Source organism: Arvicanthis niloticus, chromosome 13 (genome assembly GCF_011762505.2).
Source record: "Arvicanthis niloticus isolate mArvNil1 chromosome 13, mArvNil1.pat.X, whole genome shotgun sequence".
Lineage (NCBI taxonomy): Eukaryota > Metazoa > Chordata > Mammalia > Rodentia > Muridae > Arvicanthis > Arvicanthis niloticus.
Window position 1 is genome coordinate 17,987,945 of NC_047670.1, and position 26,860 is coordinate 18,014,804.

At 43.8% G+C, this 26,860-nt stretch overlaps 1 protein-coding gene and 1 non-coding gene across 6 annotated transcripts in view; both read left to right on the forward strand.

Annotated features, from left to right (window-relative positions):
* Positions 1-19,801, forward strand: part of Fzd6 (frizzled class receptor 6) — a 32,021-nt gene extending 12,220 nt beyond the window's left edge. For all 5 annotated transcript variants that reach the window (XM_076911288.1, XM_076911286.1, XM_034517356.2 and 2 more), the window contains exons 3-7: positions 7,706-7,902; positions 12,606-13,623; positions 15,426-15,574; positions 16,375-16,803; positions 17,972-19,801. In XM_076911288.1, coding sequence (XP_076767403.1) covers positions 7,706-7,902; positions 12,606-13,623; positions 15,426-15,574; positions 16,375-16,803; positions 17,972-18,140 — 1,962 coding nt within the window. In that variant the 3' untranslated portion in view covers positions 18,141-19,801. The remainder of the gene's footprint in view (positions 1-7,705; positions 7,903-12,605; positions 13,624-15,425; positions 15,575-16,374; positions 16,804-17,971) is intronic.
* A 1,242-nt stretch (positions 19,802-21,043) lies between these two features.
* LOC117719425 (small nucleolar RNA SNORA17) lies at positions 21,044-21,175 on the forward strand. Its single transcript, XR_004608159.1, has one exon. It is a non-coding gene; the product is annotated as a small nucleolar RNA SNORA17 (small nucleolar RNA).
* The last annotated feature ends 5,685 nt before the right edge of the window (positions 21,176-26,860 follow it).

Sequence of the window (26,860 nt, forward strand, 5' to 3'; positions counted from 1 at the left end):
TTGGTTTCCAAATGTGGTGTTTGAACATTCTGTGGGAAAATGTTGATTCCTAACAAGATCGTACTTCAAAAGGTTGGGAGAACATTGGCATCCTGTTGATGCTGTCACATGACTGCTGCCTTGGTTCAACAGTGGCTGCCCCATGGCTTGGAGTAGTACTTGTTTCTGAAGTATTTGTTCCCAGGTTATCTAGGCTTCAGGAGGTCTGCACACTGTAAACACAGCTGAGACTTTGACGTGCGACCAATGAATTTCTGTTGTTTGCAACTTGAAGAACAATTTCATGCAGATTCCCAATTGTCTTCTGATATGTCTGTCCCTCCTCCATCCTTGTTGGATGAGGCTTTTTTGTTTGTCTTCTGGTTTGAGGGAGTGATTGTTTGAGGGAGTGATTTTCAACAAGAACTGGGTAAGGAGTCAAGAGGACAGACTGGGGTCACATGGACTAGAGTCTCCTTGTCTCTGTCACTATACAAGGTAACTTAACCTCTTAGAGCTTGACCCCTTATCTGCAAGATTGTCTCACAGGGTTATTGAGGTGTCTGAAAAGCTTGTTATAAGTATTATAATAGATACAGTTTATAATACTATAATAAATATTAATAGCACTATAAGATTTATAATTCACAGCTTAGGTATTGTAGCAATAGCAGTGAGTCTGGAATAAGAACACTTAGATTCTAATTCAGCATAGATTTTAGAACTTCCAAAATAATTTCCAGTAAGAACTTGGCACACATTTTCCTAGTGATCTGAAGGTTTACCCAGCTGGGTTGGTGTGGGTCTGTGATGTGGAGGTGCTGTGAGGTCACTGGGGTAAAGGAAACCAGGAAAGGTGGCCCAGCAGGGAGGGTTCCTTCTGGGCCAGAGCAGCTGTGCCTTTATTTGTTTAATATATCAGGCTTTTTTTCTAACTTCACACTTAACCGTCTCTTGTCTAGGTGAGGTATACACAGATGCTTTGAGAATAACAGACTCAAAGGTCCTCCCAGTCCCCAAGACTTGGTCTGTTAGTCTGAAACAGTTGGAAGTTGGTGGTTCTATTGGATCTGACCCAAAGATATGATTTCTTTATCATGCATGGTATTTTAAATGTATACATTAAAGTGCCAAGATTCAAGTTTTGGGAATTTCTCAGCTAAAAGTTGAGGCTCTCTTTTTTGTGTATGCAAAGTGGATGTGTCTGACAACTCTGCCTACAGCTCCAAGCACAGGACTGCTGGCTTTCCCTGTCTCACAGACCCTCAACTGATGAGCCTGGTCTTTAGATGCAGTTTCAGTTTCCAATGTCTGATTTCCTCTTTTTTCTGTATATAAATATCAGTGTTTCTATAGTAGGCAACAGGAATAGGACCCATAGAAAATATGCACTGAAGGTAGATTTATTAGTTTGCCTTGCATAGGGACTGGGCAGTCTCAACAGTGGCCAGCTGGATGCTGGAGTGGCAGGGAAACCAGTAGCAGTTCAGTATACCATAACTTGCCATATTTATCCTGAAGAAACTTGTGGATCAAAGTACATGTGTGACTGCATGTACAGCTTTCATCTTGCCATCAACTGGGCATCACATTTTAAATGTTGGCTATCACTCACTGTGGCAGTTGTAAAGTGTAAATATAGTATGCTTGCATTTTTTTCTACAAAGAGTCTGGCTATTAGGCACTTTAAGGACCCCTACCACATTCTAAAGCTGCCTGAGGTCTTTTACTTGTGCTCAACTATGTTGGAATATCCAGGCCTGTTGTGGTTGGGTTGCTGTGCCTTTATTTGTTTAATAAAGGCTTTTTTTTTGTAACTTCCCTAGTGGAGACAGTGTCCTGGGCATTATTGTGGTTTTACACTGGCATCTAGGCATCTGGGATTGGGACTACTGTAATTCTAGATGCTGATATCTTATGTTTGTTGGCTGGGCGTTTTGTTCCTTGGTCTCTGTTTCCTCTCTGTGGTGGCCACATGCTGCCTGGTAGGAAATTCTTCTGGAGTGTGGCTACTGGGGGCTCCAGGTAAATGTGTCTGGCTATTAGGAGCTGAGGCTTAGGGTGGGGAAGGGCCAGGTGAGGTCAGAGGCTTTCAAAGAGGGAGGAAAGTAGGGTGTTACACCAGGATCTGCTAAGTCAGTCCCCTGGATATGGGGGCAGAGTGAGGAGAGGCCACAGCAGATGCTTGTTAGGGAGCTAGGGATGAGACTGGGGGCTTGGACTCGGAGGAATGGAAGGACAAGTGAAGATCTCAGCTAGCTTACTTGCTTCTTTGGCAGAAGTGGCCTGTGGGTTCCCAGGCAATGGCTGCTGGATTTGGGGGATAGGGTGGGGGCAAAGCAAGGAGTTTGGGGGAAGAATTTTACAGGAATGTTGTGATGCTCTGTGTGATCCACTGGAGATGGGTACAGAAGCGAAGGGAGGCTGCAGCAAGTCTGCTGCAGAGCTGGGGATGAGACTGAGGGGCTCCACAGGGAGGAGCAGAGGGAGAGGTGAAGGTCTGCAGCTAGCCCATCTGTGTCCCTGCCCAGTGTGGCCTGTGGGTTCCCAGGGATTGTTTGCTGGAGTTGGGGCTGGGAAGTCAGGAGGGAAAGATCTGTTGGATACACTGGAGGTGGGGGCAGGGAAAAGGGAGGCTGAAGTGCTGCAGTGTTGCAGAGCTGGCGATGAGACTGGGAGATTTGATTTGGAGGAACAGAAGGTGAAATGAAGGTCTGTAGTTAGTTTACCTGTTTCCCTGGCCAGAGTGGTTATCAGACACCCAGAAGTGTTGTACTAGAATTAGATTTGTTGAGGACAGCATTAACAGTAACATAAGTGTACCAGCCGGTCACACCTCCTTGCTGTACCTCTGCCCCAGAAGAGGATTCTCACATGGTCGGGCGTTTTCCATGCCAGGTGAAATGGGCTGGAGAGCTGGCTCAGCAGTTAAGACACTTACTGCCTTGGCAGAGGAGCAGGAGTGTGGTTCCTGGTATCCACATCAGGTGGCTCACTACCACTTGTAATTGTCCTTCTAGGGAGTCGGGCGCCCTCTGGCCTCCCCCTTGGGGTACCTGCATACACACATGGTACACATAACTAAAATGCACAAATAAACCTTTGAAAACAATGGTGATGCTGGGTTAAAGAAGCTAACCAACAAAAAGGAAACATGCCTGTGGTTCCACTTATATAAAAGTATAGATGCAGTTGCTAGGGGTGGCGATTTACTGAGTGGATGAGGTGGAGGAAGGTCGGAGGGGGATTGCAAGAGAATAATAGAATACACTCACCTTAATTTTAGTAATAGTTCCAAAACATATGCAACTGCAACCATCATGTATTCAATTCATATATGATCACTTGAATATAGCTGGGGAAACCCCTCAATACCAAAAGGCTTTCAGTAGAAGAGCAACAGTCCTTGCCTACACTTCTCCACCCTACCCTAACCCTGTTTTTAGAGCAGCCACTCTGAACAGAAAACACGCTTTCTCTGTTATTTGGCTTGTGTCTTTAGAACTGTAGCCTGTAGGTCAGATCTCAGCCGTCTTGTTCCACTGAGTTTAATTCTCTTTCTAACATCCTAATAACAATATTAGCTAAGTCAATAATCAGTGTTAGCATTGCTGGGGACATTGAATATCAAATGCTACTGTGTCAAGAAGTATATTTTATTTCTTTAATATCCCCTACAGTTAATGCAATAATTACATTTCCCCTTGTTCCTTTGCTTTCGATATATACGGCTGGCTTTTTCAAATGTCTTAATAGATTTTTCAGATACCAAGCAGCGCCACCACACCTGGTTTACACAGTTCTGGAAATTGTATCCAGGACCTTGTACGAGTGAGACAGGCACATCACCAACTGAGCAACATCCCAGATCCATACTCAGTTGATCCCAGTCTCCACTCCCATTCCCAGGTCTCTTTCCTTCACTCATCTGTCTTCCTGTCAAGTGTGCTCTGATTGCCTCGTGCACTAGACTGCCAGCTGTGCTGCTGAGGTGCCTTTCTGTCTTCAGTACTGGCACTCGAGTCCTGCGTCCTTGAGACCTGCGTCCTTCTTTGCCATTTCCCTTCATGGTTTCATCAATGTCTTTATCAGGTCTGCTACATACTTTACTTTCCCCCCTCTCTTACTGAAAGTCTATTTTTTCTATCACATAATATATCCTGATTATGATTTCCCCTCTCTCCTCCTCCCAGCTCCTTCTCCCCTCCCCTCTGGATCACTTTCTGACTCAATAGAAAACAAACAGGCTTCCAAGGGAATGTAACATAACAATATAATATATAATATAATAACAATATACTATAACGTGATAAAATCAAAACTAACACTTCAGAGTAGAACAAAACCAGCAGAAGGAAAAGAGCCCAAGAGAAGTCACAGAAACAGATACCCAGTTGTTCACACACTCAGGAATCCCATAAAAACAACAAACTGGAAGCCATAATGTATATATAAGGGACCTGTAGGGTAAAAGCAGAGAAGAAGAAATATATAACTAAAATAAAAAAAATCTTTATTTAAAAATTTAAAAAGGAGAAGCCAGCATAAGCGCGTAACACAGGAGCCTCCACAGACACCACTGCCCACAGTCTCCGTGCATGCACTGCTGGGCACACAGTCCACCCGTAAGAGTGGTTTCTTTTCCCTAGTGAGACTCACTTGGAGGAAACTAAACTTTTTTTTTTTTTTGCAGATGGTTATCAATTGGAGATGGCTTCTGGGTTAGGATGTTCCCTTCTCCTTTCTGCTCTAGGATGCCATCCAATGTAGACCTGTGCAATCCTGTTCAAGTTGTGTCAGCCTCTGTACATTCATATCGATCCTGTTGATTGAGAGCCCTTTGTTTCCTTAGTGTCCTCTGTCTCCTTGGTCCTACAGCCCTTCCCCCTCCTCTCCTGCTAAGGTTCCCTGATTTCTGATGGGAGGGATTTGATGGAGATAGTCCATTAGGGCTAATTGTCCAAGGTCTCGCACTCTGCATAGAATGTCTGGCAGTGGGTCTCTGTATTTGTTCCCACCTGTAGCGGCATATTCCCCTCCTCACCCCCCCCCAAGTTGGGAGGAGCTAAGGTGGGAGGAGTAAGGATAGGAAGAGGAGGAGCAAAGAATGCAGAAATGTAAGAGCCCTGGATGGCCAAGCATGTATCAAGAGCAGTCCTGGGTAACAACTTATATCTAAGTTGGTTAATTGGTTAACACTTCTAAGTGTGTGGGCATCTTGTTATTTGAGCATTACCAAACATATAAAGCTATTGGATAATCTTTAAGCATTAGAGTCTCATTTCTACTAGGTACTGCGTAGATGGCGGGATGGTCTGGGCTCAGCCTAACCTTGTGGAGATAGCGTGGAAGATTGGCAGGGCCATCTCCCATGGTGGCGTCTTGTGGGTGGCAGGGCCTGTGTTCTGGCCCGCCTGAGTAGCAGCAAGAACGCTGCCTCCACTCATGGCCACAGGCCTTGTCTAGTCGGGAACATGGCGGATGATTAAGAACAAGCAAGATTGTGTGCCCCCGATTTAAAATATTACTGCACACCACCTTCTGCGGAGAAACCTCAGTTCACACTCTACCTTTTAATTTGTAAGCTCATTTTTAGAATTCTTTCCAGGCCCAAAGAATGTCATTAGTTTACCCTAACCTAACTATTTGGCTAGACACAGAATTCTCTTTTTTTGTCTTTTCAAGACAGGGTTTCTCTGTATAGCCCTTGCTGTCCTCAAACTCAGAAATCCGCCTGTCTCTGCCTTCCAAGTGCTGGGATTAAAGGCGTGTGCCACCACTGCCCAGCTTCAGAATTCTTTATTGAAGGTCACTTTCCTTCGAATTTTAGAATGATGTCTTCATTGCCTTTTAGCATGTGATGCATGTATGACCACATGTTTACAATTATTGTATGACCACATGTTTACAATTATTGTATGACCACATGTTTACAATTATTTCCTTTGCATATTTGTCCCTTGGATGCATTGTGCTCTTTCTTTCTGGTCTAATTGTTTTGGTGTTGTCACTGTTCATTCTTCCCATATGCACATGCATTCATTATCCAGTTATATTTAATATTTATAGGAGACGTCATGGGGTAGCAGGCACTCCTACAGCAGCGAATGGAATAGTCAGAGATCCTTCCCTCCTTTAATCTAATCCCAGTGGGAAAGGTAAACATAAAGAAACAAACAGTATCTAATGACTGTAGATTTAGGTAGGGACAGTAAGGGGTGGAACATGACAGAATCCTTTAGCTAGGAAGGCAGAGGATGCCTGTGCAGGTGACAGGTGAGCAGACTCCAGTGAGGTCAGAAGTCATAGCTGGTAAAGTGAAGGGACAGCAGGTGGAAAGCCCGAGGTAGACGCAGCCTGGAAAGAGAGAAGCAGAGGAGAGCGGGTGGCAGAAGATGAACTGGACCCAGTGTGGGGTTCTGGGGCTTGAGGCCCGAAGGCTTGGTAAAGACTCTGACCTGTTCTGGTAGAGTTTTTGGACAAACTTAGGTTTTAGATAATCATATTGGTGGAACTATGGGTTGGTGTGGATGTAAGATTAGCAAGCCTGGGATATAGTGAGACCCATAGGAGGCTTTCAGTGGGCCAGGAAGGATACAGTGCCTTTGACTGGGTGGTTAACAGTGGCAAATGGTCAAATTTGAAGTATTTTTTAAGGGAGAATCATAGGAGTTGATGGATTGGATATAAAGAGAAAGGAAAAAAGTAAAGGTTGGATCTCAAGATCCTTGGCCTGAGCAGCTTGAGCATCGTGAGATACAGATGGACAGTCGTGGGACTGTTTGGAGGGCCGGGGAAGGAGTTGTGTTGTAGAGGGACGGTCGTGAACTGTTTGGAGGACCGAGTGTGAGGTGCTTGTTGGTGACAAATGAAGTTGACAGGAAGCAGATGTTCACATCTGGAGTGCACCAGAGAGATGGGTCTGGTGGGTTTTCCTGGAGCAGTGCTGGCAGGAGTGTTTCAGGATCTAGTCTCTAGAGCATCTATCTCCCTTACTTAGAAGTAACAGATAGAGGATCAGAAGAGGAAGAATGAGGTGAAATCCAGAAAAATAAGTGTCTCGTGAGAGAAAGGAAGAATCTTCAGAAAGCAGAGTTGTGTTGGTTGGTGATGTACATAAGACTCAGAATTTACCACTGGTCTTAGGGTGGTGGCTGTCACGTGCGGTTGCACCAGCTGTCCCTTCACTCTGCCAGCCTCTAACCTCACTGGAGTCTGCTCACCTGTCACCTGCACAGGCATCCTCTGCCTTCCTAGCTAAAGGATTCTGTCATGTTCCACCCCTTACTGTCCCTACCTAAATCTACAGAGTCATTAAATACCGTTTGTTTCTTAATGTTTACCCTTTCCTCCAGGATTAAACTGAAGGAAGTGATTCTGACTGTTCCATTTGCTACTGTATCCCCAGGGCCTAGAGTAGTGTCTGCTACCCGGTGATGGATCTTATAAAGATTAAATATAACTGAATAATGCATGCCTGTGCAGGTAGGATGAATGAATAATGACAAAGCAGGACTTCTTGGAAAAGGTATAATTTATAAAATGATAATTTCCATCTTGCATGAAGAGCTCATACATATATTTAACACAAAAAGTCACTACCTCAAAATTTAAACACATTGAAAGAGAGGTTAAGGCTCGTCTGGAGGGTAGGTGAGAAAGTGTTCTCTTTAAGCATTTATGATTAACGTTTCCCTAACTGTGTCTCTCTGCTTTTTTTTAATAGCGCTTTCTGCATCTTGCAAATCTGGAATGTTCACCAAACATTGAAATGTTTCTTTGCCAAGCTTTTGTACCAACCTGCACAGAGCAAATTCATGTGGTTCCACCTTGTCGGAAATTGTGTGAGAAAATATTTTCTGATTGCAAGAAATTAATGGACACTTTTGAGATCCGATGGCCTGAGGAACTTGAATGTAACAGGTAAGTGATTCTCAGTGAAAAGGAGAACTGCAAAGACTAAATACGAATGGCATTTCAGTGTTGTTAGCGCACCACGGTACTGCTGACATTGCTTGACTGATTGTATTTGCTGCACACTTATAGGTAAGCATGGTGGGGGTGAGCACGGTAGACTACTGGTTAGCCATATACATGCTTAGTTCTTGCTGTCAGGGAAGCCACGTGAGGGTCAAGGGCAGATAATCAGCAGTTATGCTGGTGATCACAATGACTGAAGGTAGAGTTCCTAATGGCATGAGAAGATCCTGGCACCTTTCACCTACCTTGGGGCGGGGGTGGTCAAGAGGATTGACTGTTGATCAGTGAATGAATAAGGCTGAGTTATTTAGGTGATGGAGAGGGGATGAACACTTCAGGCAACAGGAGCAGCTTGTCCAGATACCTTGTCACAGGACAGAGCTCGGCCTGTGAGAAGCTGAGCAAGGTGGCGCATGTCTACATCTCAGTGCTCAGGAGGCTGTGCCACATGGGTCAAGAACTCAAGGCCAGTCCAGACCATAGTGTGAGACCTCGCCTCAAAAGTAAATAGAACAAAACAGCAAGGCAGTGCAGCGCTAGCAGGAAGCATAAGGAAAGCTGTGGTGCACGCAGCGGTTGGCCTCAGCTCCAGGATGACTCTCTGCTGACAGCAGCGGGGTCCCCAGGTGTGTGAGGGTGGGAATGGCCACTGTGTGGAACAGGACACTCACGCTACCATCTCATGAGGGTTTTGGAACTCTCTCCATGGCAGTTTGCCTCAGGACCCAGCTACCTTCCTTTTCCAGCTCTGCTGAGGAGGGAGTGAGTGAAGATACAGATCATACCTCAACAGCCTCTAAAAGATTGTTTGTTTGTTTGTTTGTTTGTCAAGATGTCAATCATTTGGTCACAAGTGAACTAATAAGGAAAGTGGGAAATGAACTCGTGTCCAGAAAGGAGGGAGGGATCCAGGGATGAGGAAGCACAGGGTGTGGTCACTCTGGGGGAGTCTTCGCTCTTACTAAATGGTGGGTGAAGGATACGGTTCAGGGACTAACGGTGGGAGTGGAGATGAAGTCAGACACATGAACCGTCTTCAGGATACTTGGTGTTGAAATAAAAAGCAAGAGGTGTGGCGGCCATAGGACACTCAGAAGGTTCACTGTAGTGAGGTGAGTGGTCTGAACAGACAGAGTTTGTCTGTGGTTGGTTTAATAAGAGATAAAGGAGCAAGAACTAAGAACTTCCAGGATCAAGGGAAGGCAGTTGTCTGAGGAGGACACAGGATCCCAAGAGCAAGTCTGGGTAGAAGGGTCCTCCACTGCAGTAGCAGGATGGAGGTCAGGGCGGCTCAGTGTAGGAGGGTCATGTGGTTACCAAGGTGCCTGAAGGAATCCTCCCTGCTGGTATCCACCGAGAACAGCTGGTGTCTGCACCCTGCTGCGTCCTGCCGTGGAGTCTGTACATTTGAGAAGTGACAGGTGTGTTGAGTGGAAGAGCTAGTCGGCTGGAGAGAGGCTGTATCCCGTCAGGTAATGTGGGTGATCCTGAGGCTGTAGTGGATACTCTGGTCTGTTAAAACACCCACAGCAGTGGTGGGATGGATGCTTGGGCCTGTGCATTTGAGAAGCAGATATTTGGGTTTATCTGTGGTTGAAGTTTTATCAGATGGATACAGTGCAAAGATAGTATGAGGGGCTGGAGAGATGGCTCAGCAGTCAACCAGGGTTCGATTCCCAGCCCTACCTGTCAGCTCACAGCCACGCATTAGTCCAGTTCCAGGAAATCTGATGCTCTCTTCTAACCTTCGATGACACCAGGCACGCACAGGGTACACATGCAAACATGGAGACAAAACACTCATGCTCATAAAATAAATAATAAAAAGAAAGAAGAGTAAAATGAAAGAACACTGAGAAGGGGATTCTCTCAGCATTAGTCTGCAACTATTTTAAATGGATGAGGACTGAGGTGGAAAATTTAAAGAATTGTCATGTGGAAATGGGGTGTCCCAGAGGTTTAAACAAGAATTGAAGACAGTTTCTGATAAACACACTGTAAGATCAGAGCTTGCAGACCAGGGGCAGGATGCCTGAGTTGATTCCTATGTTGTAACTACAGGCAGCCAAAGTGCTAGGCATTGTCACTGAGGAAGAGCGTTCAGCAGCCAGAGTTTATTGAGCTGTCCACAGGATGGTCAGATGACTGAGGATGGCAGCTGGGGGGATAGGGGTCTGGGGGACACTCACGTCTCTGCCCACTCTTCACTGTGCTTTTACTGCACTTCTCTTTTGTCACACACACCAAACACTCCACAGAGAAGAACTCCCATCGTCAAGGGTCTTACATCTTAGTGGCAGGGAGATGGAGCCAGTAAATCCTAGGAGTTCTTGAAGGTAATGCCTATGGGCGAGATGTTTGCTCTTGATGGGATTGCCTGCACAATGTCAAAGCAGGAGGGTTGTGACTCACAGAAACATGCACTGGTCCCCAAGCTGACGTTTCCCCCCTTTTTTGAGTTATACTCTGTAAAGTTTGATTTTGTTGAGAACAAACACTATTTTCTTACACCAAGTCAAATTTGTTTTGTGTTAGGACTACTTGATACATTGCCACAGGAAGTGGAATCTCCATTTTCAAAGAAATTATGTAAACCCAATATCAAACCATATCTCACTTCTGTAAAGCAGACAGATACCTCTTCTTAAACTGTCAATTGATTTGATCTCTAGAAATATTTTAACTTTGTCCTAGATGTAAAAACAGTCTTCGGGGTTTGATGGCATCTTATTTAGCAATTACAAAAGCAGGGTAGTGTTTGACTCCCAGCACCCACATCACGTGGCTCACAACTACCTGTAATTCACATCAGTATTACTATAATATTTGGGCAAGATAAAACTGTTTTTATTAGATTTAAGAATCTCAGGAATACACTTTTTTCACCTCACTTACCTGTCTGGCCCTTTCTATGATCGTGAATAAATGCAATTAATATGATTAATATTTTGTAGGTTTGACCAATTGCAGTAACAGTTTATAGTAAGAAAATAGAATTTTGAAAGCCAGGCATGGTGATACACACATATAATCTTAGCACTAAGGATGCTAAGGCGGGAGGATCCCAAGTTGGAGGACAGCCTGAGGTATGTATCAGGTTTAGGCCAGCCTGGTCTACATAGTGACACACCAGAAAGGGTCTCAAGCACAGTTAACTTATGAGTGCTCTTCATCAATTCATTGAACTTTGCACTTCAATCTTGACTAATTATTTTGCTTTCTATTCTCTAGACATTAGGGATTTAGAATTTTTAATATTTTGTTTATGTAGCGAAACCTCACACAATCACTTGGGGAAGACTAGTTTTTTAGTTTTGGTTTGGGTTTTTTTTTTTTTTTTTTTTTTTGTATTTTATCTCTAGGCTGAAGTAAGTATTCTCTGTGGAATTCACAGATTCTGGTAGATGCATAACTATTTTAGAAAACAATGGAATAATACGTGACAAATTGAAAATGCCTCTAACCTACATGTGGGAAATCTTCTATAGAAAGTCCTAACGGATTCTGAGCCATCAACAAGATTATTAGTTATTTTTTTAAAAAAATGTATGGCAGGTGTGCATGCTACAGCACTTGTGTGTAGGTCAGAGGACAACTTGTGGGCGTTGGTTCTCTCCTTCCACCATGTGGGGCCTAGAGATCAAACAGAGCATTAGGTTTGGCAGCAAGCACCTTTACCTGCTGAACCATTACTGGCCCCTGTGAGCGTCCTTCACAGAAGGCCTGTTAGCAAGCTGTGACGCACTTACTGAACTGCTGCTGTATAGTTGACGAAACGGATGCAGCCGACTGACACCTGTCAGTAGTAAACTGAAAAACTGTTGTTACGTGTAGAAAGAAGTCAGCATGATGTCACTTATATAAAGTTCAGAACCTGTAAAACTACTCTATGAGTTATGACTAATAAGTAATATAGTAAAATACCTTTCAATGCTTGAGAGAATAAAAACCAGATTTCTAGCAATTAATGTTTCTGAGAAGAGAGAAAAGGGAGAAGACAGGAAAGAAGCCTTGGCCGTCCATACTGCTGCACTGTACTTATTAAAGATCCTAAGCAAAAAGGGATGGTGTTACAGGTTTTAAACAAAGCTAAGAGATTGTGAGCACTCATTTTACAGAGATATATTTCTATCTTTGTCTCACTATGTAGTTCTGGCTAACCTTGAACTCACTATGTAGACCAGGCTGGTCTCCAGCTCACAGAGATCAGCCTACCTTTGCCTCCCGAGTGCTGGAATCAAGATGTATGACACTACAGTCAGCCCTTCTCATTCTCCCTCTCATTCTCTCTCCCTCCCTCCCCACTCTCCCTCCCTCTCTCCCTCCCTCTCTTTCTCTCATGAGCTGAGGCTTCATGAACAGTTTTCAGTCCATCTCCGATCTCCACCCAATTCTGGAGATGTCTAATCAGCCTTGCATGTATGACTCCCGTCAACTATGAGTGCAGCAAGGTCACGGTTTATACTTGGAAAATATAGGATAAAATAAAGGAGGGAGTAGATCTGAGAGGAGTGAGGGGAAGGGGTGGGGAATATGATCAAAATTCATTGTATGCATGTGTGAAATCCTCGAAGAATTAATGAAAATAATTTTTAAAAATTTAAAAAGTGATGAGTTCATATATTGAATTTTTGTAAACTTTACAGGTTGCCATACTGTGATGACACTGTTCCTGTAACTTCTGATCCACACACAGAGGTTTTTGGTCCACAGAAGAAAACAGATCAAGTCCCAAGAGACATTGGATTTTGGTGTCCAAAGCACCTTAGGACTTCCGGGGACCAAGGCTATAGGTTTCTGGGAATTGACCAGTGTGCCCCTCCGTGCCCCAACATGTATTTTAAAAGTGATGAACTAGACTTTGCCAAAAGTTTCATAGGAATAGTTTCAATATTTTGCCTTTGTGCAACTCTGTTCACATTCCTTACATTTTTAATTGACGTTAGACGATTCAGATACCCAGAGAGACCAATTATATATTACTCTGTCTGTTACAGCATTGTGTCTCTCATGTACTTTGTGGGGTTTTTGCTGGGCAATAGCACGGCCTGTAATAAGGCAGACGAGAAGCTGGAGCTCGGGGACACCGTCGTTCTAGGGTCGAGGAATAAGGCCTGCAGCGTGGTATTTATGTTTCTGTATTTTTTCACAATGGCTGGCACCGTGTGGTGGGTAATTCTCACCATTACGTGGTTCTTAGCTGCCGGAAGAAAATGGAGTTGCGAAGCTATTGAGCAAAAGGCAGTGTGGTTCCATGCGGTTGCCTGGGGGATGCCCGGGTTCCTGACTGTCATGCTGCTTGCTATGAACAAGGTTGAAGGAGACAACATTAGCGGCGTTTGCTTCGTCGGCCTCTATGACCTGGATGCCTCTCGCTACTTCGTCCTTCTGCCTCTGTGCCTCTGTGTGTTTGTTGGGCTGTCTCTCCTCCTAGCCGGCATCATCTCCTTAAATCACGTTCGACAAGTTATACAGCATGATGGCCGGAACCAAGAGAAGCTAAAGAAATTCATGATTCGAATTGGAGTCTTCAGTGGCCTGTATCTTGTGCCCTTGGTGACACTTCTTGGTTGCTATGTCTATGAGCTAGTGAACAGGATCACCTGGGAAATAACGTGGTTCTCTGATCATTGTCACCAGTACCGCATCCCGTGCCCTTATCAGGTAGGTGCTAGCACTGGAATATACACTGTTTACCTTTGATGTTCCTGAAAGTGCACGTGTAGTAGTCATGGTCATAAAATGAGACTTGAGTTTGAGGAGAGCTCTCAGACATAGGGAGTAGTCCCCTGTGTCGAAGCCAGGCTGGGGGACTGGGCCAGGATTACATTCTTCAGGCAGTAGCTCTGTTACAATACAGCAAGTCTCCTGCAATTATTTAAACATTAAATTGAAAACAACAAATTGGTTATAAAAGCAGACCAACAACTGTGGAGAGTAGGCCTCATCGTAAGGAGAAAAGAAAAGGCACCTCTGAATTGGAGAGGCTTTTTCGTTTTGTTTTCACCTCTTCAAGTAGTGGGAAAACTGTATGTTTGGGCTTAACCTTTTGTGCAGTGCATGCATCTAAAAATAGAATTTGACTTTTGCCCAGCCCATCCTGCCATTCTTAACTGAGAAAGCGCACACAATAGAAAATAAGTTTCATGTGTCTCTGAAGCTTATGATTAATATAAGGTGCTGTTTTTAAAATTAAAAATTGTAAATTCCTGAAAATACATAATTTCTTACAGAATTTCAGTTGAATTTTTAAATAAAAATTAGGATTAAAAAAAATACATTTTAGCAGTACACATTGTGCCTATATCCTTAGGAGGCCAAGGTTTAGTTTGGAGTCAGCCTGGGAATGTAGCAAGACTCGGTACCAAGTAAATTAATTAAAGTAAAACAGATTGTGTCTGGCTGGAGATGCAGCTGAGTGGCACAACAGTTGCATGGCTTGCTCCCTCCCTCCCTGCTTCTTCTTGTTAGCTCTTCCTGAAGCAAGAATCACGTTAGGTGATAAAAGATGAAGACTGCACCATTATTAGCAGTTGGAACTAGGTGAGTGTGTTTAAGTAGGGGCTGAGTTGAGTAAGTTAGAACTCAGAGGAACAAACCTTCAAGCAAAGCTCACTCTGTGCTGATGTGGGTGGGGTTCCCAGGATTAGTAGCTACAGAAGGAAAGATACTGTACAATATGTGGAATACTTCTACGCTTGGAAAATTACAATAATGTTTGGAGATATTGTTATTTAATAAATATATTAAGACTAGTATGCTTTAAATAAAAGTATGATTTCACTTTTTATGAAGTTTGTATACTTTCATATCTTACTAATGCTTGTTTTGTGGCAGCCAAACAAAGTTTAACATCATGTGCGTTCGTGCAAAAAGATTAGAAAATAGGAGTCTGGCTGGTTTTATGTTTTAATTTTTACTTTGCATGCATGTGAGTGTTTGCCAGCATGTGTATGTGTGCATCATGTGTTTGTCTGGTGCCACAAAGGACAGACAGTTCTGAACTGGAGTTATAGACAGTTGTGATCTACCGTGTAGGTGCTAGGAACTGAACCTGGGTCCTCTGCAAGAACAGCTACTGCTCTTAACTGCTGAGTCACCTTCCTAGCCCTTAGATGTGTTGAATGTAGACTATAGTGAGGAAAAATAGGTAAATACTTACAGACAAATATTTTAGCAATTTTGAGAGGCCAGTCTACCAATAGAGAGGAAAGGCCAACAAGTCATGCAAAGATTCTGAAAATCACTCATAAGTATTTTTTTGTTAAGAGCCATATTTTGATACACATAAAAATTCCATATTCAGAACTTCATAAAAATATATTGAACTTAAAATTGTTGTTCATATTACTTATTTCAAACCTTTTACAATAAAACAGACTGGAAATTTATAATTTGTTCAAGCTTTGACAATGCAGATTTTTCTTTATATTATAAATATGTTAGTATTTGTTTTGTTTTTGTAGGCAAACCCTAAAGCTCGACCAGAATTGGCTTTATTTATGATAAAATACCTGATGACATTAATTGTTGGTATCTCTGCGGTCTTCTGGGTTGGAAGCAAAAAGACGTGCGCAGAATGGGCCGGGTTCTTTAAGCGAAACCGCAAGCGAGAGTAAGAGCTGACTGGTTATCTTATGATTGTTTTAAAGTGAACAGATCAAAATGCCAATGTTTTACCTAGAATAATAACAATTCAAACCAATTAAATATTCTGTAATATCAGTTTATATTTATGAGTAAATAGTTCACTTTGGTGACTTATATATAGGGTGTATAATGTGCTGTGTGTGTATATATATACACACACACATACAGATTAATTTTCAATTGATTTGATTACTAAACATAAATTTCATAACTGTAGCTGAATAAGCAGAGCCTACTTTTAGCACCACACTTGGTGACCAGAGGGCAAGGCAGGAAGATGCCAAATGTGAGACTCGCTTGGATAGCAAGACCCTGCCCCCGAAATAGTTTAATTCAGAGCTGTACACCTTACTTACTCTGTGTATGGCTCATATTTATGGTTCCATATAACTTTACTATCACTTGTCAACTTGACTGTTAGAAAGAAAACAAACAGAGGTCATTGCTTATTCCATGTCCCTTTCCCTCTGGTTTACCATATAGTTAGCAATTTCTATCTGATACAAATGTAGTCAGTCCCATTATGCTGGTGTGTTTCATTGCCTTCAAAACTTTGATTTTTGGCCATTTAATTTCTCACAAGTGTCCTGCCTCTCTTAGCAAAAGCAATGTAGGTGCTTGCACAAAAGACTTCACTTTAGAGGAACCCCAGATTTCATAGATAATGCAAACCATACAGAACTTTTCACTAATCAAAGTGGTTTGGGGGCAAAGGTTCTATCTGTAACACTTAATGAGCCAATTCTCTCCCTGGGTCTCCTGCAGCCCCATCAGTGAGAGCCGAAGAGTGCTGCAAGAGTCCTGTGAGTTCTTCCTGAAGCACAATTCTAAAGTGAAACACAAGAAGAAGCATTGCAAACCAGGTTCTCATAAGCTGAAGGTCATTTCCAAGTCCATGGGAACTAGCACAGGAGCAACCACAAATCATGGCACCTCTGCTGTAGCAATCGCCGACCATGATTACTTAGGGCAAGAAACTTCAACAGAAGTCCAGACCTCCCCAGAAGCATCGGTGAAAGAGGGGAGAGCAGACCGAGCAAACACACCCAGAGCCAAAGATCGGGACTGTGGGGAACCTGCTTCTGCAGCAGCGTCCAGCTCCAAGCTCTCTGGGGAACAGAATGACAGGAAAAGCCGAGCAGGCAGCGTGAAGGAAAAAAGCAGTGTATCGGAAGGGGCTCCAAGTGAAGGAAGGTGAGATTAGCTCTGTTAATGGAGTCGTTGTGACTTGAATAGAGCATTATTCATCATTTATTGGCACATACCTTATCTGGAACTAAAGCATGTTATGATGAGATACATATACTTTTAACCTAAGGAAGTTTGGTTTCAACTAATAATATGCTACTTAATAGTTTAATTCTTAGCTTTGAGAAGAGTCTTAATATGACATTCAAGTTGGAAAGTGATGTTTGTTTCTTGATAATTGTTAATGATACTTGACATTTAGATAAGTATTTAAAATGCGTCTAGAATACAAGGCAGACTATTATCATCTAGCCTAGCTGAGTGTGGTGGTACATGCCTGGAATCCCAGCACTGGGGAGCTGGAGTTCTGAGGCTCATGAATTTGAGGCGAGTTCAAGGCCAGCCTCAGCTCTAAACATTGCAAGAAAAGAAACAACTCAAGGAAATGAAACGGTATGTTGTATCATTCTGTCTAAATGTGATATTTTATAAATGGTTTTAGTTTCTGAACATAAAAGGATATAGTGAATTTTTCCCCAATGGTCAAAAAATATCCAAAGCTTGGGGGTTTTTGTTTGTTTGTTTGTTTGTTTGTTTGTTTTCTCAGAATGTTGACAGCTAACTGTAGCAAGCTCCCAAGGTTTTATTACCTAGCCCTTTCAGACTGGGCTGAGTATATTGTATTCCCATGAGCTTCCACTCACACAGTTGTAATTAGCTAGATGTTTTTATCCTCACTGGATCTGAGCTGAGGTCTTGGTCATCTTTGTGTTCCTGGTCCAGGCTGTCCTGGAACTAGCTCTGTAGACCAACCAGGCTGGCCTTCTGCCTGCCTCTGCCTCCCCAGTGCTGGGATTGAAGGTGCGTGCCACCATGCCCAGCAATGTATTCCCAAACTCTCAGTGGCATCTTAACACTGATGAGGACTCAGGAAGCTGGGAGCAGGAACCTGCCTTAGTGACTGTGTTCCCTGTGAGACACAGTGCTCAGCCATATGGGAATAGCACTTGGTAAAGTGTGTGGAGTCAGCAAAGGGTGTGGTTTGAAGTGTTACCCAGGAGCTGGAGTAGGTTATCTCCCACTACAGCTGCTTGGGGTGAATGCGCAGCGTTAGAAGGATGACTGGCATCTTGTGCGTGCTTCTGCTGTACACATAAACACTCTTGTTTTTCAGGGTAAGTCCAAAGAGTGGCGTTCCTGAGACTGGCCTGATGGACTGCAGCAACTTACAGGTCCCCAGTTCTCCAGAACCAAACAGCCTCAAAGGTTCCACATCTCTGCTTGTTCACTCAGCTTCTGGAGCCAGGAAAGAGCAGGGTGCTGGCAGCCATTCAGACGCTTGAAGAAAAACGGTCTCATTATCCTGGAAGCAAATTAATTTTACACTGGAGATGACCGATGTATTTGTCTTATAAAAGAACACTGTTGAGCTGGGAGAGTAGCCCAGTAGTAGAGCATTCACCTGGAATACTTGAGGACCTGGGTTCATCTCCCAGCACTGAAAAAGAGAATTCACTGTTACAGTCTTCCTTGCACTTAAACCAGCTTTGTCTACTGGTTTTTTTTTGGTTTATCTTTTATTTTTGTTGCTGTTGTTGTTGTTTATTTGTTTGAGACAGGGGTTCTTTGTGAACCCTGGCTGTCCTGAAACTCCCTCTGTAGACCAGGCTGGCCTCAAACTTACAGAGATTCTCCTGCCTCTGTCTTCTGAGTGCTGGGAGTAAGGTGTGGCCACCATTGTCTGGCCTTTTGTCTACTGTTAAACTGGAAATAAACAATAGCCCAAATTTCAAAAATAATATAACGCATTTATACCTAAAAAAAAAAAAAAAAAACAGGAATGTCCAGGTTAATAATATTTTTTCAATATGGGGGTGGGAAGGGCATTAGAGGAATCTTCCTTCTGTTTATGAAGATTCTTTCATTAAAATATTTTAAGATATTTTATGTTCTTTCACTCTTTTGATATAAATCTGGGATTTTTCTTTGCTGAAGTATTTAAAACTTATTGTACCTCTATATGTAGATATATATTTGAAAATATGCTTAATATGTATTTGAACTTTTTGAAAATCCTAGAAAATTGAATCAAATATTTTTATGATGTTTTTCTAATATTTTAGCTATTTTGCAACTGTGATAGCTGTTGCACTGGGTTTTTAAGACACGTGTACAGCAGCCCCTTTACAGTAAAGAGAGTAGGTGTCACACTGGAGCAGTCACAGACTCTCCTACCTTCCCTGAAAGGCGGAACTAGCTGACAGTCTCCCTCCCTGACTGGGCTGCCCCTTTCCTCCTGCATGTTTATAAGTCAGCAGGTGAGAAGTTAATTTTTTTATGAATTAGGACAAGCTTTCGATTTCCTTTGTGTTTTAAGTGTTCCATGACCACTCAAGATTGGATCATGGCCATTTATAGTTACGCATGCCTATTTTTGTTTTATTTTACTGTTTTATTTTCTGAGACAGAGTCTCACTGTGCTGCTCTCCTCAGCTGTCTGGTGTTCAGTGTGTACCAGGCAGATTGCAGAGATCCACCCCTCTGCAGCTCACTCCTCTCTCCCAGCTGCTGGGGTTAAAGGCTTCAACCACCACGCTCAGCTTTTATCTTTTTAAAAAATGTAAACTTTAAAAATGTTTTTAGAATACTACAGACACATTGTGTTGTATCTTTCTTAGACACTGCAAATTCCTATCTGCAACTAAGCCTGCAAAAGGAAATGTGCTAACAACAGGGGCAGGGAGAGCGTAGTGTAGCAAATACAGTCAGTGTGAGAAGACACTGAAAGTGCTAAGGAAGTTTCTTAGTGTCTCTCCTTGAGGATGATCTGGAGCAAGGTTTTCTTGGATACTTTGAGCCTGTTGGGCCTCTGTTAAAGTTTAAAATGAAAATTATCATGTACTGTATGGAAAATGTAAATACTAATTTTTCCACAAATGTAAACTTCGGACACAAGAACTTTTTTGTGTGATCTTTCCATCAATAAAATTTTCTTTGTATAAAAGATTGTATTGTGTGCTAGATACATAGTACCAACCCAAGGAATAGTATAACTTCTTTCAGATTAATGATGGCATAAATAATAAGTCAGAAACTTCCTTTTAGCCGAGGAAGGAGAAGACAATGAACGCTCTTATAAGTTTTGTAGCTATATTGTCTCCAATGTGTTAGAGCCCATGGGAGGCCTGCGGGATAAGGCAGGGCGAGCCAGGGCCTTGGCGTCTGCTCCCAACTGTGGATTAGGTCATTTGATCAAACCTCCTCAGTGAAGCAATATTGCTTTGCACGTACTAAACAGTTAATGAAGTGAGGATTTGTCAGGTAAGATCCGGAAGCAGAGGATTTCCCATCACCAACCCCAGGGTTTGCTGCTTGTCTTTTCGGCAGCCATTTGAATTACAGAGCATTACAGAGAAGTGGATGTCAATTCCCAGGGAGATCTTGGGAACTTAAAACTTCACTAGACCCCTATGGTACATGTGTCTATCTTATGTAAGGTTCCATCCCAGGGGCAGCTTATAAAGGCAGCAAGCGTATAAACTCATACATAGGTGCAGGAAGCACTGCCTGGCAGTTGTTTCCGGTCCAAGCTTATTGTAGCTAACTGTTCAAAGCAGCTCTAACTGACCTCTATTGTGATTGGATTCCAAGAACACCGAAGCACAGAACATAATGGAATATGCAATCAACTTGAGCATGAGAAAGTTTCCTTGTAACAGCATAAAGTGGCTGGCTAGACAGGCGGCAGTTACCCAGGACTTAACATAGTCTATAATAAATCAGGCATGATTGACCAAAATAAATCCGCTTTAGAAAACCATGATCTATCTTACAGGTTGCTTTCCAAAATCTAGTGATGGATATAAAGTGTTACTAAATGTGGTTTTCTATAAATATTAGTGAATGTTAAGTTAGCTGCCATGGCTATTAAGCCTTCAAATTTTAGAAGTATTAGGAACATTCACTTGACAGGTACAGGTGTTCTTGAGATTATTCTGCCCCGCCCTCTGCCATTCCATTCCTGGCTGCATCATCTTTCCCCTGGAGGAAGGCTGCACAGGCAAAAGTGATACACATCCCCATCACTGTTCCATTTGCCGCAATGTGGGTACACCTCCATACCTCGAAGCAGGAGGGGCTGAGAGGTGTGTTCAAGATGCATGCTTGTCGGGGAGAGAAGCAGGTTTGGTGAGCCACCAGCAAGCATTCCATGTGCCTGTGATGTGTTTGATAAATCTACTAGTGTTCTGTCCCTAGAGGCATTGCTGGTGTGGTTGCTGGATCACATGGACATTAGTCGGTGGCAGAGAGAAGAAAGGCTACATCTAAGTTTAGTGTTCTGACTTACGTACATCTGAATGATAAGTAGCCTAACATTCCCTGAAAAAAGCGAGCCTAAGATGACCACCGGTCCAGCATCAGGGGCCCCAGACAGGAGCTGTCCTGAGACAACCACCAGTCCTGCCATGCAGGTCATAATGGAAGAGCAGGGCACAGCACTCCTGAGACCACTCCTGAGATGACCCCAGACACTCACCCAGGTGCCACTAAGAAAAGCACATGGTGGAGAAATGGAAGAGAAAGAGAAACAGGAGGATGTGGACACAATGAAGAGAGGCAGAACTGAGGGCTGAAGGGTAATGGGAACTGCCTGATGTGAGCTAGTGATGTCACCTGGGACCAGAGCGGAGTCCTGGCCTGTACTGCCACAGAGCCAGGTCTGGGTCTGTGGCTCTGCAGGAGAAGATGGCTGTTACCACCCAAGGCCAGGTAGACATCTCTGATCTGGGCTGCTGCTCAGAGACTTCTTGATGCGTGAGAGTTGTGCAGAACTGGCCCCACTTCTCACCCAGGCGTTGTGGGAGAGCTGGTCCTGGGAGCATGAGAACAGGAGAGTTGATCCCATCCCTAGCCAGCTGCTGTACTGGGGGAGCACCACACACATTGCAGGAGCTGCAGGTGAGTTGACCTGAGGATACAAACACCTGCAGCAGGTGGGAGACCTGGCCCTGAGGTCACAAGAGCAGGAGAGATGGCCCTGCCCCTCCAGCTGCAGCACTCAGGAGAATGGGCCCTGCACCACACCTGGGCAGTGCAGCAGAGCTGACCCTGGTGACAGAGGTGGGTGGAGCTGGCTCCAAGAGCATGAACATGGGACAGCTGGCGCCACTACTTGTCTACCATCTGGTGACATGGGCAAGGGAGATATACCCTCCCCCTTTCTTCTTCCTTGTTACCTATGGAAGGCAGGAGAGCTGGCTCTGAGGTCATCAGAGAGGGAGAGTAGGCCCTGCCCCTCACCTGATGTGTCACTTGACAGAGCGGACCCCAACTTCACCTGAACAGCACAGTAGATCTGACCCTGAGGGTGTGGGCACAGATGAGCCAGCCCTAAGAGTACAAGCATGGGAGGACCTGCCCTACCTCTTGTCTGTTGGGCAGTGGTTTGGATGAAGGAGAGACACCCTCCTCCCTTCCCTCATCCCTCACTACCTACGGCAGGCAGGAGAGCTGGCCCTGGGGTTATGAGAGTGGAGAAACTGTCCACGTCCCTCACTGATTGGCTGCAACACTCAGGAGAGTGGGCCCTGCACCTATCCTGAGTAGAGCTGGCCCTGGTTGGGGACTGAGAGTACAGTTGTAGTTGAGCCAGCCCCAGGATGTGAGAGAGGAAGAATGGCAGGTGACCAGTTCAGATACCATCCAGGCCCAGCTCCGGGGCTTTGAATTGGCCCAACCCAACATCTAACCCACTGATGAACTGTTGGACTAAATGAAGGGGCCGGTCCTACAGATCCAAAACTGTAGGACCTCCACGACACAGGACAGTAACAGGGAAGCTGAGAGGAGTCCCAGAGAGGTTCCAGTATTGGTAGAATAGCAGCAGCCAGAGGCCTTGTACCAGACCAAGTCATTGAAATGAACATTAGCAAGCAAAGAAGTGTGGACAAGAGAGTAAACTGTAGGTAAGCAGTGACTCACCACAGCTTCCACAAGGAGAGTTTTTTCTCTCCTTGGGAGAGGTTGCAAGGGTGGAGGGTGGGTATGAGGGAAGGGGGAGATGAGTGAGATTGGGGGATATGATGGGAAATTCACAGAGAACCAATAAAAAGTTTGAAACCCCTATTACTGTAATGACATCTGACAATTCTTTAATATCAAGCCTTCCTTTATCACGATATGTCATTTAATATATGACTGAATTTCAATATTATTGATTATTTAAAGCAAATATCTATATACACTTCTTATTCTTGGCTTAGTACTTAGAAAACTTGAATTTTAAAGACACTTATTTGGAATACTTTGAAGAACCCTCAAAGGTATTTAATTTAAAAGAAACAAGTGTGTGTGTGTGTGTGTGTGTGTGTGTGTGTGTGTGTGTGTGTGTTCAGAAGTCACTAAAGGCGTCAGTAACTTAGGAAGAAGTGATATTAATTTTTATAAGACTTACATAGCATAAGAGTATCAGTTGGTCTTCCAGAGGACCCAGGCTTGATTCCCAGAACCCACATGAAAGCTTATGACCACCCAGGGGAAGACTGACACCCTTTAGGCCCCCACAGGCACCTGGGATACACACATATACATGCAGACAAAATATTCATATGCAACAAGTAAGTAAACAAACAAACAAACAGCTAGAATTAAAAAGGTATTACAGAGCATTTTTTAATGCGTGCCGCAGCATGATGGACCTGAGAAACATGGTGCCAAGCACAGCAGCCATGTGCTGAAGGCCCCAAAGTGCGTCTTTTGTTTGTGTCAAATTTCAGAAGAGGCAAATAAATGTTCAGAGACAGAAAGTAAGTCAGTGTTTGCCTGAGACTGAGGCAAGGAGGCATGTGGCTGCTGGTGGGTCTGTGGAATAGAGGCAGTCCTTGTTTGGTTTTTTTTTTAATTGGATATTTTATTTACATTTCAGATGTAATTCCCTTTCCCCATTTCCCCCCTACCCAGGAACCCCCTAACCCATCACATAGCATTTTTAACTAAAGAAATCTGACTTAAAATAATATGGCCATTGGGTTTACATTTGCAGTAATAATGTTTGCATGAACAGTGTGCAACTGTACTCAAAGGCATGCAAGATGTGAAGAAGTAGTCTCCGACTCCTCAACAGAATTATACAGAATATAATGACATCTCAAGCACCCATGGGACCTATAACTGTTACATTACTCATGGCTCTGAAGAAATCTTGCCTAAACTTTCCAGGTAAAACCAAAGCAAGACCAGTTTGGAATTTCCAGCCATCATCAAAGTCAATTTTCCTGCTGCTTTAGTTCAGCTGATGGGTGGGTCCACTAGCTGCCTCCTGAAAGCTCGGTGTTGCCAAGGCAACGGTTGGTGGACACACCCACCAGGAAATGAAAGATGTAATTTGTCATAACCACACGGAGCCCCGCTGCTTCCTTTCTGCTTGGAAAGCACAATCTTTAATAGCTCCCGGCCCACAGTCGAAGTCAAAGACTTGTGATTCCAGATGGCAAAGGCCTTAGCAGCAGCCGCTGGGATCTTTCATGCGCAGAGAGATGCAACTGCTATCAACTTTGAACAGCAGTGTGTCCATAAAGAGAACGAGGAAAGGTCTAAAGGCTAATTGCCACGGCCAGACTGTGGGCCCAGAGCTGGTTGGCAGTGGGAAGCGGCACAGAGGAGTTCGTGGGGATCACTGCCGCAGGAGGGAGGCCCACTGGGGCAACCGCGAGGGCACTGAGATGTCTGCCGGTAAACGCTCCGTGAGGACGGAGAGGGATTGCTGAGAGGGCTGAAATTGGGAGCCAGATCTGAGGTTTTCATTTTCCATTCCCAGAAGAAAAATAGACTGGAAAATGCTTCAAAGAAAAAAAAAATTGTAATTTTCTACCACAAAAGAAGGTAATGTGAACCTACTGAAAGTTTTGATTAAAACACCCTTTTAAAGGTTTTCCAAGTAAATTATTTTGCAAACATACACTACTGACGAGCACATGACTTATGTATTCCCTACTTATTTTTTACTTACACTGAGTTTTCAAATAACTATGTGAAGATTCTATTAAACCCCATGCACACACACATAACCTAAGTATATTATCATACTATTGTATATAATGTATTTATTTAAATTTTTGTTGTTTTCTGAGATAAAGTCTCACTACATGGACTTGGCTGGCCTTGAACTTGGGGTAATCCTCCTGTCTTTGCCTCTTCAGTGTTGGGGGTTACAGGTTAATTTGTTTACAACTCACAAAATGTCCAGGACTGAGTAGACTCCACACCAGCTAGGCGTCCCCAGTCCCCAGTGGTTTCTGCCCTTCAAGCTGCCTACATGAGAACACCCATGGTCTGTCAAACAAAGTTGATCATGGCAAACCCTGGCTGGCACTGCACACCTTTTACTCACTCCCGCAGTTAGGACGGAATTATCTGGGAAAAGAACAGCATGCTGTTTCTAAAGCTGCCCACTGGGTAGGCTCTGGGCGAATAGAAAGGGAAGAAAAACAAGGGGGCTGGCAGGCTTGTGTTTCCTCACAGTCATCACTACCTGCTCACTGGCCCTCAGACTCCCGGGTTACAAATGCTGGCTGTCTGGACTGAAATCACAGGTACACAGGAGCAGCGCTGACCGTTCCAGCAGCTCACAGAGCTTACCTTCCAAATCCATTAGCTCTAGCTCCAAGCCCTGGGAGTAGAGACTTCAAAGCCAGGGGTTTATGCTGTGGGTGCTCAAAGCTTGCTGCCTACACACAGTGACTGAGTTCCAGCTCTGAGTCTGGGAGCGGAGGCTCTGAGCCTCCTCTTGAGTGTTTCAGCCCTGAGCTGGAACTATGGGGGCTCTAGTGCTGTGGTTCTCAACCTGGGAGTCTCCACCCTTTTGGGAGTCACAATCAGATATTTACATTACGATCCATAACAGTAGCAAAATTACACTTATGAAGTAGCAAAGAAGTAATTTTATGGCTGGGGTCACCACAATTGAGGAACTGTATCAAACAGTTCTTTTCCTGCAGTTAACTCTGCCCTCTTCACAACAAAGACTGCAAATAGGCAAAGAAGAATGGATAGGGCCATTAAAACACTTGGCAAGATGTGGGGGTTGGGGCAGGTGTTACCGCACAGGGGAGAAGCCTCCCTGACTAACTCTAGAAAGGGGCAAACAGGTTGTTTGTATTGCCAGAAGAAGGATGTGGCACATTGTCCTTGCATAATAGATATACCAGTCACAGCTGCCCAGGCCCACGTCCACTTCCGCCAGTCACAAGCTTTCAGTTAACCACATGCTTTGTGCTAGAGAAGCCCTTCTTTGTCCCAGACATTGCTGAGGGCGGCTGTTGTAAGTTCTAGAGCAGTCAAGAGTAAGGCCTTCCGTAGCCATTGCAGAATGGGCCATTGGGAGGTCATGACTGAGATGAAGTTTTCTGTCCCTAATGTAGGCTAAAGCTTGTAACTAGAGTAAATTTCCCTGAAGCAGAGGTTTGTGTTTTTAGCACCAGCTATAGTTCCAGTGTTCCATGCAGCTCGAGTGAAAGTTCTATCCGCAATATTATTGAAGCAGTAGGAATGCCATGATGACAGGCCAGTCCATTGCCAATAGAGGGACTTCTTGAGCAGCATCTCCCTACGCAAGGCAGCCAGGAACATTAGGTCCAAGAGAAGGGTCTGATATGTTAATCTAAAAGCCAATCGCCAGGGTCTCCAACAGTTTAGCATACTTATTTGATGGAAAAGCAAACGTTGATGTGTTTATAATATAGACCTATTATTAATAATATCACTTGAAATGGAGTCTCATGTAGCCCAGACTTGTCTAAACTTTGCAGTGTAATTGAGGCTGACCTTGAATTTCTAGTCCTCTATCCTCCTTCTCCCCAGTGCTGAGGTGACCACCATGCTGTTTATGTAGTGGGGACGGAATCTAGTGATTCATACATGCAAGGCAAACTCTACAGCTGCTACATCCTCATTCTCCTGGACCTATTGGTAATAGTAAAATTCTTTTTTTCTCAAAAAAAAAAAAAAAAGTTTAGTTCTTTGAGGATTTCATGCCATGTTCTTATCATATTTATTTTAATCCAAC